Source organism: Lissotriton vulgaris, chromosome 3_1 (assembly GCF_964263255.1).
Source record: "Lissotriton vulgaris chromosome 3_1, aLisVul1.2, whole genome shotgun sequence".
Lineage (NCBI taxonomy): Eukaryota > Metazoa > Chordata > Amphibia > Caudata > Salamandridae > Lissotriton > Lissotriton vulgaris.
Window position 1 is genome coordinate 338,729,890 of NC_141689.1, and position 16,541 is coordinate 338,746,430.

The following is a 16,541-nucleotide window of genomic DNA, read 5'->3' on the forward strand; positions in this document are numbered from 1 at the left end:
AGGGGTGTAACCACCCCCCTTCCTGGTCCCACCCATGGGCAGGACCTAGTCGCGTGCCAGCCCCTTTTCCTAGTATAAAGATAGGAGCGGGCCCCCTTCCAAATTAGATCATCTTTGAATCCTGAAACTACTTTCTACGAAAGGAACTCAAAACTTCTTCCTAAGATTTCTCCCTTGTGACTAAGGAGTAGTCACCCTGCATCCGCAGGCACCATCCAAGCATCGTGGTCTGCTGTAAGTCTCTCCTCCAGATCAAGACTGCCCAGCTCGACGAGAACCGGCTTCCTTGGCACCTCTGACCTCTACCTGCATCATCAGCCCAGCTGTGATTCGTGGGTGTGACGAGACCTCGAGGGACCGGCCATCTTCAGGACTGCACGACCGCCGAGGGATCCTCGAGTGAGTGCTTTGGGGTGTGAGAAGCCCCAACCCTGAGCAGCTCCAGCACCGAAGTTCAGCCCCCCAGCCTCCACGAGATCTGCGTGGGGCCCTTCTGCTCTTTGCTGCTCACGGCGTTGTCTGGCTACTAGCCTGCTGGCTTGTGGCCTTCCCGACGACGAACGACGACATCAACACCGCTGGTCTGGTTGCTCCAGACTGGCCCTTGCTCCCCCCCCAAAAGAGGAGCACCCCGGACCCTCCTGGTCCACTCCAGATGCCATTTTGAGTCCACCGCGTGGGCTTGCATTTGCCAAGACTTGTTGCCCCAATCCTGGGTCCAGCGATGTCGACAGCAGATACCATCGTGGGACAGCTCGCACCTCCATCCTGGTCGCCGACAGCGCCTCCTGGTCAGTGAGACTGCAGAGCCCAGCGTCGCCCACTCACCTGGTCGAGGTGACTTCAGCCGGTGCCATCCTGGTGCCCATCTAATCACTGGCTAGTGATTCAGAACTTGGTCCCCTCTGCTTACAGGTGTCTTCCATCTTCGATCCAGGCTTGGATCCCTCTGAATCTCTTCACTGGTCGCCTGTCAGCAACTTCTTCTTTCAGGCTCCATAGACTGCAACGAGGATTCCAGACGTCTTTCCAGACCTATGCATCCGCAGCCCCTGGGCTAGGTAAACTCAGCATTTCGGTGCTACAGCATAGCTTTCCTATCCAAAGGTCCAGATCCTTTTTCGTTTCAGCTCTACCTAGTCGGATTCGTCCGATAACACTAACTTTACGAAATCTAGCATCCATAGACTTTGTCCCGCATCCCGCGTGAGAGTGCACACTCTGCACCCGATCTCCCTAGGCCTCCTGCTAGTAATCTGAAGGTTCAGTAGTCAAGTCCTAGCGATCCCAAAGCCTATTAGTGTAGTACTTACCTGCTAGTAATTTCGCATTCCACTTTTAGAGTATATGGTTTTTCGTGCCCCTCGGGCATTTGTGTAAATTGTGCGACTTTGCGTATTTTCCTAAGAGCTTTGTATTGTGCTTAGCGCCCTGTCCTCATAAAGAGTCCAGGGCTGTTGTGTTCTAAATAAATACACTTTTATTTTCATAACAACTTGTGTGGTGTCCTTTCACTTGGTGTTCAAGGGGTATATGTGATGGTATAACAGCTGGCTTAACACGCCCTCTAGAGTTTAGCCTAAAGACTGCTCTTGTCCATGCTACTAGGATAGCTGGTCTAACGGTTGACTTACAACCAATCATCAATAAGGGTCGTTTGGAATGATACACAGTGATCACTAGAATAGTGAGCACTACATATCAGGCCAACTTCTCACACACAGTCTCTTGATTGTAGTAGGAGCCTTGTTGCGGACCTATAAATGGTGATATATGTATCTGCCTTGGGGTAGGGATGAGAGGAGATATTGTTGTATTTGGTTAATAGTTACATATGTGATCACAAATGAATACCGTTTTAGTAAGTCATGCCAGAGATTCACGATGAGTCACTGGGAACCTCGTAGGAGGTTGGCTGCAAGATAGATAGATCTGGAAGTGGTCATGTGGGGAGATCCGTCCCCGCTTGCCAAATGCACACCATGCAGGACACACAAATAACATGGAACGTGAGGGGGCTTAACAGATACCCTAAGAGGTATAGGATGCATTCCCATCACCGGTAATATAAAATCCAGATTGCAATGTTACAAGAAATGCATCTGTTAGGGACGGAAGTGGACAAATTGGGAAAATTAAAGGGCATGGAATACATGTTAGCTGCCACATACTCAAATTATACCGGAGGAGTCCTTACATAATTAGAAGACAGGTCCTCTTTTAGACCGTGAGAGTCGGTTATAGACCCATTGAGAATGTATGTGATGGAAATGGTCTTTTTTAGAAGGTTATGACACTTGTCTGGTCAATGTTTATGCCCCCAATTTGGACGAAAAGTCATTGTTTTCTGAAATTCGAAGGATAATGGCTCATTATATGAGTCTTAGAGTAATTTGGGCTGGGGACTTTAATTGTGTTCTAAACTGCAGATTGGGTAAATGCTCCCCCAGACCTGGGAGGAAGCCAGGAATTAATATAACGCTTACTGGGGTTATCACCAATTTTTAATTGCTGGATGTATGAAGAATCCATGCCCCAGAGGACACAATCTACTCCTATTTCCGAGTAAACATGGAGGGCAAAGCTGTTTGGACTATGTGTTTGGTCGCAGAGAGGACATAATATTTGAAAACTCTGTCTATTTAAATAGGTTTCTTTATGATCATTCAGCACTGTTCATTACCCTCAGATTGCAAGGTGTCAGACTGCGCATATATTTATGATCAATGTGTACTAAGATGCTGACAAACAAGATGTTTGCGAAACATATAAAGGAATATACCACCCAATTCCTTACACATAACTACGAGTCTACCAAGAGTCCAGCCATGGATGGGAAGCCTACAAGGTTACTTTGGTGAAGAGTATGGCACACATGGTTGGGGGTAAGCGTCAATTGGAGCGCTCTGTGACTGAACTAGAAAAAGCACAGACACCACTGGATCAATGGTTGGTGATAGACACGTTGGCCTCTGCTGAGAGGGTGGCTATGATGCAGCAGATGGAGGACACCAGCACGAGATTAGACAAATATACAAACACACAAACTATAGATAAAAATTGTTCAGCAAAGTGAATAAGGTAGGGTGGATGTTGGCAAGGTCGTTGAAGAGAAAAACCACAAACCCATATACTGAAGATGAGGAGTTAAGATGGGATGGACATTGTAGCAAAAAAAACCTCATCTCAGAGACTGAATTCTCCAGTCCCGAAGACATCATACAATACCTGCATGAGGTTGGGCACCCTCGTTTGACAGGAAAACAGCGGTTAACACTGACAGCCCTCTTAGAATTGAGGAACTCAACGAGGCATCGGAGGGTAGGAATAATGCTAAGGTATAATGAGCGGATGGCATCCCAGTGGAGTTCTACCAGGTGATGCCTACCCTTCTGCTGGAGCAGTTCCTGGCAATATATACAGAGACACGTGAGAAGAGATAACTCCCTCACTCACAGAAGGAGGCTGAACTCCCTCACTCACAGAGGGAGGTGTTACAGTGCTTATCCCAAAGGAAGGCAAGGATCTAGAGTTGCCTACGTTCTACAAGCCACTGTAAATGCTCAATACTGATTTTGAAAATGCAAAGTAAAATCCTTGCTAGTAGACTTTTGGGGTGATAAATTCACTTAATATGTCTGACCAGACAGGCATTATTTCTGGTAGGAATACCAGACATAACACACAGAAACTACTGCATGGTATACAAGCAGAGGATGCTTCAGATACAGAATATGCAGTAGCTTCCCTAGATCTGTAACGAGCCTTTGACACAGTGAACTGGCAGTTCCTATGGTTCGTGTTGAAAGGTATGGGGTTTGGCCCTAACTATATAAATTGGGTTGAATTGCTCTATATGGAGCCTAAGGGAACAGCATGCATGGGAAACATCTAAGCTGAGTATCTTGGAACGGGGAACCAGAAAGGGATGCCCGCTATCCCTATGGCAATTGAGCCTGTGATCTTCTGGGAGGGTTAACCTGTGGGGAATTCGAGAGGGCATTGTGATGCATGTAATCTCCTTGTGTGCAGTTGATGCATAGGTATATTTATGAGACCCACGTAGATAAGTATCACTCTTAGTGAAAGAAGTGGAGGAATTTGCAGCAGTATTGGGCCAAAGAACTAACTGTTGTAAATCTCAGCCCTGAAGAAGACTTGCCCTTAAGTGTAGGAAAGGGAACGTAAGAGCAAAAGCTTTCGATATTTGAGAGTCTGGATAATGCTTTGCCCGAGAGCCCAACACTTAATATGAGGTGGTTGGATTGGAATTCTCTATAGCATTCTGGAACACAATTCCCCTCTTGAATATAGCCCAAAAATCTGTGACAAAGATGGTCTCCCCCCCCACTGTTTATATATGCTGGAGCACAAAATGTGTCTGTGTCCCATGCAACATACCACAGATTAGATAATTTGCTATGTACCTTAGTATGGGCGGAGAAACATAGCTTAGTCGAACAAGTTACTTAGCTTTGGTAACGATATATCTGTAAGAGACATATATTAGTTATAGATTCCTTACCTTAGAATTACCCCTAGGCGTCAGAATGGATCCGGAGAATTTTTCTTCAGAAGTACCCCTGAGCGTCAGAAGGTGGCGTCAGTCGACTCCGCGCTCGTTGTCGGCGCCGTGATCGCTGGAATGACGTCACAGTATCTACTTAGACGCCGCCCCTGCGAGCTGACGTCAGTTCTTTACACGATATTCCACGCCAGAATCGCAGAGCCTTGCAAGACATTGACCACTGGTGCACAAAACAAGGGCCCTGAAAGCGAGTCCCTTGCTCTAAAAGTCAATTCGCAGAACAGGGATGATGGGTGGGGCAGTAAGGAATCTATAACTAATATATGTCTCTTACAGATATGTCATTACCGAAGGTAAGTATCTTGTTCATCTGAAAGAGACTATTAGTTATGGATTCCTTACCTTAGAATAGATACCACAGCAATACCAATCCCGGAGTTGGGTCTGCAAACCAAGTTCTCACCAGAAAGTCCTGAAGAACTGAACAGACAAAGAAGCCGTATCTCCAGACTTGGCTACCAGGCAGTAATGTTTAGTGAACGTGTGCAATGATGCCCACGTAGCTGCCTGGCAGATGTTATTGAGGGGGAATCCACATCCCAAAGCAGTAATGGCTGCCGTCACCCTGGTGGAATGAGCGTGCAACCCTACTGGAGGCTCCTTTTTCACCATCGATAGATGGTTCGTTTTTGCATGGCCCGACCTTTCTTGGTGCCCACATAGCCAACAAAGAGTTGATCATCCACCCGGAACTGTTTTGTGCAATCCAGATAAAATGATAACGGACGTTTTAGATCCAGACATTGGAATCTCTCCTCCTCTTTAGAAGGATGCGGGGCAGGAAGAAGGTGGGTAAATGATGGTCTGTCCTATGTGGAAAGAGTCAACCACTTTGGAAAGAAAAGAAGGTCTAGTTTGAAGTACAACCTTGTCCGGATGAACAGCAGGGAAAGGAGGTTTAGAAGAAAGAGCCAGAAGCTCACTCACCCTGCGAGCAGAGGTCATGGCAACCAGCAAAGCAGTCTTTAAGGCCAAGAGGCTGGGAGGACAATTATGTAGTGGCTCGAAATGAGCACACAAAAGCTAAGTTAAGACCAGTTTCAAGTCCCACTGGGGCATCACAAAAGGAATAGGAGGAAAGAAGTGAGTAATGCCCTTAAGAAATCTATTTACAATAGGGGACTTGAAAAGAGAGGGCTGTCAGGAAGGCGAAGAAAAGCCAAAATGGCCGAAAGATAGACTTTAAGGGTGCCCAGAGCAGAGCCCTGCTGGGCCATAGAAGGAATGAAGAGGAGAACCTCTGAAAGAGGGGCAGAAGGGGAATCCACAACCTTTGCTGTGCATCATGCCACAAATTTGTTCCATCTACAGGCGTATAGCGTTTCAGTGGAGGGCCGCCTGGTCGCCAAGCCACCAAGATGACATTACAGACGTCGCGAGGAAGGTCAAAAGCTGTCAACTGTCGCCACTCAATCTCCACGCAAGGAGGTGGAGGCTGGGCAGGTTTGGGTGGATGACTGTCCCCTGCTGCTGCGACAGAAGATCCTCCTGAAGACGCAGTCTGATAGGAGGATCGATCGTCATGTTCAAGAGCTCTTGCCCAATCAAGAACCACAAGAATGACTTGGGCCCGGTCACGCTTAATCTTCTTCAGCACTCTAGGCAGAAGTGGTATAGGCGTATAGAAGACCGCAATTCCACTCTCAACGAAAGAGTCGCCGAGCAGTTGCTGCGTTGAAAGGTTCGCGAAGAACTGCTGACATTGAGCGTTCTCTTCGGTGGCGAACCGATCTAATCAAGGCTCTCCCCACTGTTGAAAGAGACCTTGCACCACCTCCAAGTGAAGATGCCATTCGTAATCCATCATGCACCGGCTGATGAGATTGTCCGCCCTGGCGTTCAGCGAACCAGGATGTATGACGTTACAACGCATGCTTTTACCAGGCATGCCTTTACAACACGGTTTTTACAAAGCATGCCTTTACAACGCATAGTGCTTTGGGGCGCTGGATAGTGAATAGGTTAATTTACTATTCCAACTCCAGTCCCCGTGGATAGTAGGGAAGGTGTTGAATAGTACATTAAACCTATTCCCTATCCTAGAGCGCCCCCCAGCGCAATGCGTTGTAATGGTTTGTGTTGTAAAAGTTGCGTCGTAAAGGCACTGCGTGGTAAAAGTTGCGTTGTAAAGGATGTTTCCGCTAGCGAGGTGTTGGACCACCAGGGACATGCCCTGATGTTCCTGCCATGTCCAGAGGCAGAGAGTCTCTTGACATAGGTACCACGACCCCACCCGCCCTGTTTGTTGCAGTACCATGTCAATGGTGTTGTCTGTGAACACATGCACTACTCTTCCCTTGACAGAAGGAAGGAATGCTTTCAGTGCAAGACGGATCTCACGGAACTCCAGACGGTTGATGTGGAGCCCGGACTCCGTCGGAGACCAGAGGCCTCTGATCTCCGACTCTCCCATGTGGCTGCTCCATCCCTGAAGTGACTTAACTGTCACCACCATGGAGTCTGGTTCGGTAAGGGAGAGGGATCTGCTGTTGACCCATTCCCGGTTCGTTAGCCATCAATGCAATTGGTGTGTAGTGTCCGCCGAGCTCTGGATGACATCGGAAAGAATCCCCTGTGAACCATAGGTAAAGCCTGTGGGCTTGTGAGACGGGATGTGGAAATAAGCATCCTGCAAGTCCAACACTACCATGCTGTCTCCAGGGCAGACAGAACCTGAGCTAATATCAACATTTTGAACTTCTCCTTCCGGTGGAAGCGGTTGACGTCCCTGAGATCCAAGATAGAACGCAGGCCTTTGTCGTCTTGGGCACCAGGAAATAGTGGGAGTAACAACCATGACCTACGTCTGGGACAGGGACTCGCTCGATAGCTCTCTTGGCCAAGAGAGCCGTACCTTCCTGACGGAATAGGGCCTAGTGATCCTTCGAAAAGCGATGGAGTGTTGGTGGCATGAAGGAAGGGGTAGTATCGAAGGGGAGGGAGTAGCCCCTTTGGACTATCTGCAAAAGCCAGTGGATCTCAGCCAGGCATAGCGTCTTAGGGCTCCTGACGTAAAAATCGTTCTACCCAGCGAGTCAGCGGTGTCCAGCCCACTGCGGATGGCGAGTTTTGCTGCTTCTCTCCCCTCTGCAATTGCACGTGAGAGTGTGACCCGGGCCTCCTCGGGTCTCTGCGGCAGCACCTGCGCAACAGTATCCAACACAGAGTGGGTGTAACGGCCCAACATACATGCAGTGCTCACCGTCCGCAGTCCTAAGTTGGCGGAGGAAGAATCATCTTTTTCCCAAGATGGTCCAGCTTCTTGGATTCCCTATCTGGGGTAGCAGAAGGGAACGCGCCTTTAGATGTGGAGGCTCTCTGGGGTAGGGTGTAGGGTGTTGGGAGAGGAAAATGTGGCGTAGGGCAATCATCTTATCCACAGGAGCCCCTGTGCTAGACCTGGACCAAGTGCCTAGAAGGATTATTTATTTATTCATTTTTAAGATTTATTGAGCGCGAACAAATGCCCGTAGGCGTCTCAGCGCTAGACTCATTACGTGATCCTCCAGTGCTAGTTCAGAGGGGGGGGATTACTGGTTAAACAGCCATGTTTTTAGCCTTTTGCGAAACAGCAAGAGGGAAAGTAGAACCCCCGGCATCCGCCTCAGGGGAGAAGCACGCACTAAGGATGTCGATGAGGGCCTCATTGAACGGCAGCAGGGACTCCGAAGAGGCCGCTGCTGGCTGAAGCACCTCAGTCAGGAGGTTCGTCCTGACTGCCACTGTAGAAAGCGCAAGGCCCAAGGCCTCAGCCGCCCTATGCAACACCACAGCATATGAGGCTCCCTCCTCCGTAGCCACGGTAGGGGTAGAGGTAGGGGGAGAAAGCATGCCAAGGTCTGGGAAGGTATCCAGATCACTGGCTTCCTCCAGCTCCTCTCTCCATTCTGGCTCCTCCAGCTGGTCTGCCAAAGGGTCAACAGACCCCCTCCCAGTCTGCCTCACTTTCCTGCTGGCTGCCATTCAGAGCAATAGGAAACGCCAACGGTCAATGCCGGTCGGCTCCGTGTCTAAGGCGAGGGAGAGGCCGGGTCGAGGTGGCGGAGGCGTCGTCAATGGAATCAATGGAGGTGTTGTGAGGTCTGCACTGTTCCGGATCCAGACCAGGAACCCTGGGGCCCTATGGTGCAAAGGCCGGACGAAGGACGGGGAGAAGGCGAAGAGCAACGGTGCTTCTTCGCCTTCTTCTAGTGCTTCGACTTACCCGAAGACAAAGACTTCAATGAGGAGTGATGGGGTAACTCCGGAACCGGTCCAGCGACCTCGCTCTTGATCGGGACTTCGAGTGGCACAGAGCTGACTGCCGGGCCTCCAGGAGCTTTCGGGTCGACTCCAGCAAAGACTCTGGGTCATGGTCGCGCTCAGGCACCAAAGTCACACGAGTTGCGGAACCGTGACTGACAACAGCTTGTGACAAGAGTCCCAAGGCTTAAAGCCAGTCCGCTGATGTGACATCCTTACGTGCACCAGGAATCAAAGGACTCAAAAAAGATGTTGACAAGAAGTTGAAAAACACTAGTCAAAAAATGACTAAGGGTATCGCTCTCTCCGGATCTGTGCTGGCTGGTGCATAAAAAGAAAGAACTGACGTCAGCGCACAGGGGCGGTGTCTGAGTAGATACCCGAGAAGGACCATAACAAGAAGAAGAAGCTTTTCACTGGTATAGATGTGGGTGGAACATTGCCAGAATTAGTCATAATGGGCCGTGGAGTCCCAGATAGCGCTCCAGGGTTGGTTTGTCAGGCTGTGGAATTGTGGCATACAGTGGTATTCAAATTCTTGGAAAGACCTCCCCTTTCTGGGTGATATGCCTATTTGGATTCTTAAACCTTTTCCAGACATTCACACTTAGCGAGAAGGGGATGTATCATGGCTGGAGATCTGTTATTAAATAATAGGTTTACCGTGTTCGAGCAGGTGTAAGAAAACTTTGGGCTAGGACCGGCCAATGTTTACAATAGCAAGGACACCTTTCACTCTTTTTGGAACACATTTGCTGAGGCCCCCGGCTGATCATGTGACAATGTGCAGATTACTGGATATGGCAAACCTAGGGAACGCTTTACCTGAACTGATCTAAATGGAAAAAGGCATGTGAACAGGTTAAGAAAATCTCCTCTGGCCCCTGCTTCAAACTAATACACTTCACTACTCACACAGAACGTATCTGACCTCCTATAAATTGGCCTTAACCTATCAAGGTAGGACGTCTCTCTGTGGTAGATGTGGTAAAACTGATGCTAACTTCTTAGACATTAATATTTAATTCTTGTAGAGCGCATGGCTACCCAGAGGGTTTTCCAGCGCTAAGCAACTGACAGAACAGCTTCGGAAGAGAGCTCACAATAACCAGGTTTTCAGCTCCTTCCGAAAGGTGAGCAGAGAGGTGCAGCATCACAGAGATTCCAGGAGCGCGTTCCATAGCTTTGGTCCCAAAAGAGCGAAGGAGTGACTGCAGTCTGGGAGCGCCTTATTCTAGGATTGTTAAACAGAGATTGATACTAATGTTCGGAGTGGGAGTATATATTGTGCATTTAGCAGAGTGTCTTGAAAGTGATACGCTTCTCCACGGTGAGCCAGTGGAGGTAATGAAAAAGGTGGGATGCAGAGGAGTGTTTGGGTAGCTGGAAAAGGAGCCTGGCATGACGTGGACGTGGCCCAGAAAAGCTGAGTTTTGGAAGGAGGTGGTATCGTCTATGAATAGAATAATCAGCCTAACTATGGAAAAACTGGTTAAAACAGGTTTGTTAAGTATGTGGTCAGGGAGACAATATTGAAAAATGAAGTTACCATTGTGCGCACTGGGTAGAGTCCTGGGAAAAAGACAGCTCGCTATGCTGTGGTCCCTCTGGGAACCTTGGGAAAGGACCGCTGGAAAAAAGATTTTGATGGAATGGTCTTTGGCTAATGAACATCATATGAACCAGTCCCTGACAAAGTGACAGAAGATCTTGCGAAATTTGCAGAAATGTTGGAGTAAATATCGGACAGCCCCAAATAACAGACTACCTTGAGGGAAGGGAGGCAGAAATATCTTGATAGATCAATCATAGAGGGATTGGGTTGGGGGAACCGTGGAACCAGCATTTCTGTTTCTGGGATGCATACACCCCCTGGCTGGAAAAGTACTATGTTAAATGTACTTGCTTGTTGTGGTATTGTTGTTGTGGTATACCGTAAAAAACCTAAATAAAAAGAATTTTCAAAAATGATTGTTGAGACAGATTTCAGAAAAAGAAAGTGATATGGACATGTTTTATGACATTTTCACAACCTTGGGAAGAAAAACTGGATGATTTCACACAATAACTACAATTTATGAAACTAAGAAGTGACTCTTCAAGAGACAGAAGATGTCTTTAAGAAACATAAAAATCTGCATATGTTAGGCTTCATCCATTGCTGGAAAGGCAAATAATAATCACAAACTGTCTGAGCATCTACTTTTACTAATATAATTCTCTTTTGATTTTCTGGAAGTTTACACGTGTAGTAGGATTTACACAATGAGTTCAGTTTTTTAGTTATCACTTATCTGTGCCTTCAGGGCAGATTTGAACAGGCAATAGAGAAGTTAAAGATGTTTCACTCTTCTTTTGGCCAACCGTTGCTTGTGTTTTGTTTCCGAGTACTTTAGTTGAATGTAAAATAATTGTTAAGTTGTTTATGCAAAATATATATATTTTTTAACAAGTGCCCTTGAAATACAGATACAATTTAAGTGAGATTTAGGAGCAAGAAAGCGTTTCAATTTTCCTCATTTCATCTTCATCACTATTTAATTTTTACCTTTTGCTCTGGAGGGAGCTCTCCAATGAGGCTCAGAATTATATCTTGAACAAGTTCTTCAATATTTAAGAAAGCCGAAAAAGGTAACATTCGATAAGCCCATTCCAAAGCATTCAGGCATTTTTCTACAACTGAAGAATCAAAGGGCACTTTCTTGTTAAAGTCCTTAGGAGAAATCAATGTATAACTTCTGTTAGGCAGATAATCATTTACAACGAGCAAAATATCAAAGAAACATTATTCATTTGTATTTTTACAGTAGCCTTTGTGTAGAATATATAAGTAAAACGTTTAAGGGCACATTTCTATGAATTCATTAAATAAATGAAACATTTGACAATTTTAATTTACAATCAGAAATATAGAAATAAAAAATTAGTTGACAAGAGTTTGATGTTCACAATAGGACCTTAACTAATTGCATAAGTTACAAAATGCACCGATGGTTGCACAGTGCAACAATTCATGCAGAAGACAAATATATATTTTTTATATGTTAACTATTTACTTGTTTACAGAATTCCTTTCATTTACGATTCATATAAATCATGTTGTCTCATGAGGCTACTATCACAACCATTTTGCATCCCGCCATGCAATAGGGCCATGTAAGCAGCCACAGGAAGATGAAGATGTAGACTTTGTGCAACTTTGTCATATTACTTATGCTTACAGGCTAAAGCCTTATGTAGTCAATGATGTTCAAAGAGGAATTGCTAGGAAGCTGTACGAAAATAAGTTACTTACATTTAACTGTAATTCTTCAGTATTGGTATCTCATAGAATTACTTGCTTGAATCAATTCCGGTCGCCAAAGTGAGATTCCCACGGTACAATAATAAAGCAGTATAGAACACTACACATAGCCTATATTGGTTATGAAACATTCACTTTAATAGCTTATCAACAGCATTTCAAAGAAACCAAACTTCAGCCACTCAGGCAACAGCACCCTCTAGAACACTCCCCACAAAAATTTATTACCTCAGATTATCTACCAATGATGTGAACTGAGTCTCCCTGAGCCAATGAGACGAGTTGCACCACCCCAACTAACTGTGGGGGCCATTGAGGGCGTGTAATGGCCGGATTTTTCTGAGTAGGTGGGATCAGCCCCCAGGGGCCCCTATGACCCAGCCAAAACGTACTCACCTTCCCTCCTCAGATCGCATCCACAATGGATAAATATACAGATATATACAGATCGCACCTAAGGATGGGGAATGACAATATACATGTATGGATTTTCTATAATATCTTATTCACATCAGTTGGTCTCGCGGCCACCCTGACCCAGACCGTTCTACCCTAGGGCAGATATGACACACAATCCGGTGCGTCTACACACGGGCCTGCAGAACCCAATGCTCCCTTTTCCACAAGTGTTCGCAATCCTGCGAAACTACACACTAGTTCGACCACCTAGTGCTCTCATTTACTCAAGCCACAATCCAGTGGGTATACACACTGGTAATCCCCCTCAGTGCTCTCATTAACGCCGCATATCAACGACGACCACATTCCTATGAACAGTTATCGGGATAATATCTCAGTTGTCTGCTTGGGATAAAACTACAATAATAACTTTGAATATAGTTCCAAATTATATAGTGTACTCCCTGCTCTTGGCATCAAAGGTCCACTCACTCCCTCTTTATTTGATCACCATTTACCTGATCGGGATTTCCCATCCGTTCACATAAACGATTCCCAACTAGGAATAAGGTTTACCGAGATTGAACACGAACACCAGGTACACAGTAATTCTATAAGAATTAGGGTATTTATTAACAATAAACACAAATCACATTACTATGCAACATAAATTCTGCAAAGAAAAGGTAAAGATTAGAGTGCACATTCTATTAGAGTTAGGCAGAGGTCACCTGATTAGTGGGAAGTCTGGACTCGGCAGTCATCTAGGTTCCCTTCTCGTCTCTGTATCCTGGCTCGCCTTGCAGTCACCCCCAGCCGTCACAAGTACACGTCTGCACCGCTAGGCTCAACCTCGTCTGCTTCCCTTCAGGACACCGGAACCTTGCTGATTATTAGCTACCGTCTCTCTCTCTCTCTCTCTCTTTGTCAGTGCGCTCCGCGCTGTTTCCCGTTCAGTCTTTCTCAGAGAGTTTCGATCTTAAATCTTTCTCAGACTTCAAAGATGGCGACTTGTCCGCCATAAGATGAATAATGGCAGAGATGCTAACGGCTAGATGCCGCCTACGGACTAACTGACAAACTGACTAACACCTTCGCTAATATCAAAGCCCGTTCCTTCATGGAAATTCACGGCCAGTAACCTGCCGCCCACCAAATTCTTGTACCTCCCCGTACCAAGGACACTTTCCCAGCCGGCCGGCCTGAAGTTGTGTCTTCGGAGTGGAGAAAAATACATTCCTTCGATAAGGGTCAGCCTGAACCGGTTCTCTCCAAGCGAACAACAGCTTGAAACTAAAACATTACACTTCACCTAGAAAGCCTTCTCGAGCTACCGGGCAGAAAGCAAAATGGAGTCTGTCTCGTTTAAGGCCTACGGAGCCCACAATATGCATAGCTCCATGGAAAATAGCCCAGCATGTTAGCAAATGAGCAAATCATAACTAATACTTATATATCTATCCCCTAACTTAAATTCATAAGCCTTACTTTAAGGAAAATGGCACGAAAATGCCCTAATATATGTAAGACAGGGTCCCTGTCTATAGTCCTAATCCCTATGCTATGGGGGTGATAGGCTGGAGTCATTCTCCATCATTCTCCTTCTCCAAAGAGCCAGCAAAAAGGCAGCCATTACATTACACCCCTTGACTCCAGTCTATTAACCACAAACTAAATGGAGCTAACATCAGTAGAAGAATAATATGAAACAAAACTAACTGATCTACGACCCTTACTAAGTCTAAAAAATTGGAGCAGGGAAGGGATGCATTGAATAAAGCAACAAATAGCTATCAGGACACAAATAGCGACAATAACCCCCCCTAAAATCTGTCGTAAGGAATGCATGTCAGGGAGCCAGTTAAAAAGCCAGTCAAAGAAACCCTGATCTATATGTTGTCTAATTTGTGCAGTCAAGTCGTGGAGTTTGTCAATATGGGATTGGATAGCTTTAGAATGGTCAGACAAATTAAAACAGCATAGACCTTCAAAATCAGAACATTCATGTCCATGTTTTAACAAGAGATAATCAATGGCGGCCCTATTCTGCAAAATAGCTCTACGTTCACCTTGGGCGTCTAATAAGAGATCAGATAAGATAGTAGAAGTTTGGTTAATGGACTTAACCATCCAGCAGGCCATTTTGCCGATTGTTTTGGCATTATAAACGGCCAATGCAGGCACTCCAATAATAGAAAAAGCTAAACCAAGGTACTCTGATCTAGAATAGAGATGAACAGAGGAATCACAATCTTCATGCAATGACATAGAATTATGTACAATACGGGAATGTGAAGTAGAATGTGAGGAAAACATGAGCAAACTCAACCTAGTGATGGCACATGGGCCACCAGAAATATTCGCAGGAATATAGGGCCAAGATGAATTCCCACAGGAAAAGAGCCATCCAGCTGGCAATAGCATTGAACGATAATGGCTAGTGGCTACTAATAAACGTTTACAGGTCATATTATTTTTAACTGAAAGACATGAATTCGGAAGTCTCTTTGAACATAACAAACGTTGATGAGCTGAAAAGGAAGTAGCGGCTTGGAGCTTCAGCTTCAAGCACTCAGTAATAGCTTTAGGGTCACAAGTCATGATGAAACATAGGTCTCCAGGGGTAATATTAAAAGTAGTAATGCGGGAATGAATAGGGACATCAAGGTCTGGAAGAGCAGTACATGAGGGACAAAATTCATGGGCCGCAAAGTCGCCCAGAATAACATTAGGTCGGGCATTAGATATATTAAAAATATGATGTAAAGTCTCAGTGGATGCAGGGACAGCAACCAAACAGGTCGCCAAAATGTCAGTGACGGAGTTCATGGGCGTAAGACAGAAATGTGGAGAGTTCGTCACCCGCTTTGCGAGTGTAATCCAAAAGTTAGTCGCCATCGTCCACGCAGACCGCGGGGCTCGTATTATCCCATCAACCGGCGTCGGTAGATCCTCTCCTCTCCCGGCGTAACAGGCCAAAAGGAGTCCAGCGCCGACACATCCTGCAGCAGCAATCCAAAGAATGATCTGGAAGAATACAAACACAGACCTTAATCACTCTCGTAAGTAACATTTATCAGCTGGGACAGCTTCCCAGCCATCTTTCCCTGGCTTCATCACCAAAACGGTGTTGTCATGACCGGTCGCAATAATATCAGCCTGTTCAGGAGGATTTTTAGGCGATTGCACCCATATTTTAGCTCCAGGAAGATCAGACGATCCGAAGCCTTTTTGTCCTCGCACAGTTAGCAACGTTGGGGCAGAGCCTTTTTTGATCTCACCACTGAAGACAGGCATAATCAATAACTGAGCAACACGGTCAGACTTTTTGATGAACAAATCCGTCTCACTGCTATTAAGCAGGAGAACCTTAATCTCTCCCTGATAATCACTGTCAATTACTCCTCCGAGCACTTGTACACCTTTCAGGGCCAGGCCAGATCTAGGGGCAATTAATCCAAAACTACCGGCAGGTATACAGACACCAATGCCAGTTTCAACAATGATTCGATCCTTTCCTGGAAATTTAGCATCATTTAAAGCATGCAGGTCGAGGCCTGCGGAACCAGGGGTTGCTCTACATGGAGCCAAAGCACCGGGGGTAATTTCCCAATACATGACAGTGTTCGATACAGAATTTGGTTTCGCATCAACATTCGGAGGAAACAAACGCATCAAAGGAGATTCAGCATGTAACAAAGGGCGATTATTGAGAATCAATAAAGCTTGAAGTAAAACATCTCTCCACTGGCTGTAACGGTCATCAGTTAACCTGCGCAACTGTTCTTTCAACAAGCCATTCACTCTCTCAATCAGTCCTGAAGCCTGTGGGTAATATGGAATATGAAACACCCAATCAATATTATTTTCCGCACAGAATTCCTGCACCAATCTTCCACGAAAGTGAGATGCATTATCTGATTGCATTTGGAATGGGACACCATAGTATAGAATAATTAGTTCCAGGGTTTTAATTGTATTCACTTGGGTAGCGTTCTTGCAAGGGAA

The 16,541-nt window shown here is 45.9% G+C and overlaps 1 protein-coding gene across 1 annotated transcript in view; it reads right to left on the reverse strand.

Annotated features, from left to right (window-relative positions):
- CPLANE1 (ciliogenesis and planar polarity effector complex subunit 1) overlaps positions 1–16,541 on the reverse strand; it is a 2,360,818-nt gene that overhangs the window by 1,402,532 nt on the left and 941,745 nt on the right. Inside the window, exon 23 of the mRNA XM_086960545.1 lies at positions 11,379–11,543. Within this exon, the coding sequence (XP_086816671.1) occupies positions 11,379–11,543 (165 nt within the window). The remainder of the gene's footprint in view (positions 1–11,378; positions 11,544–16,541) is intronic.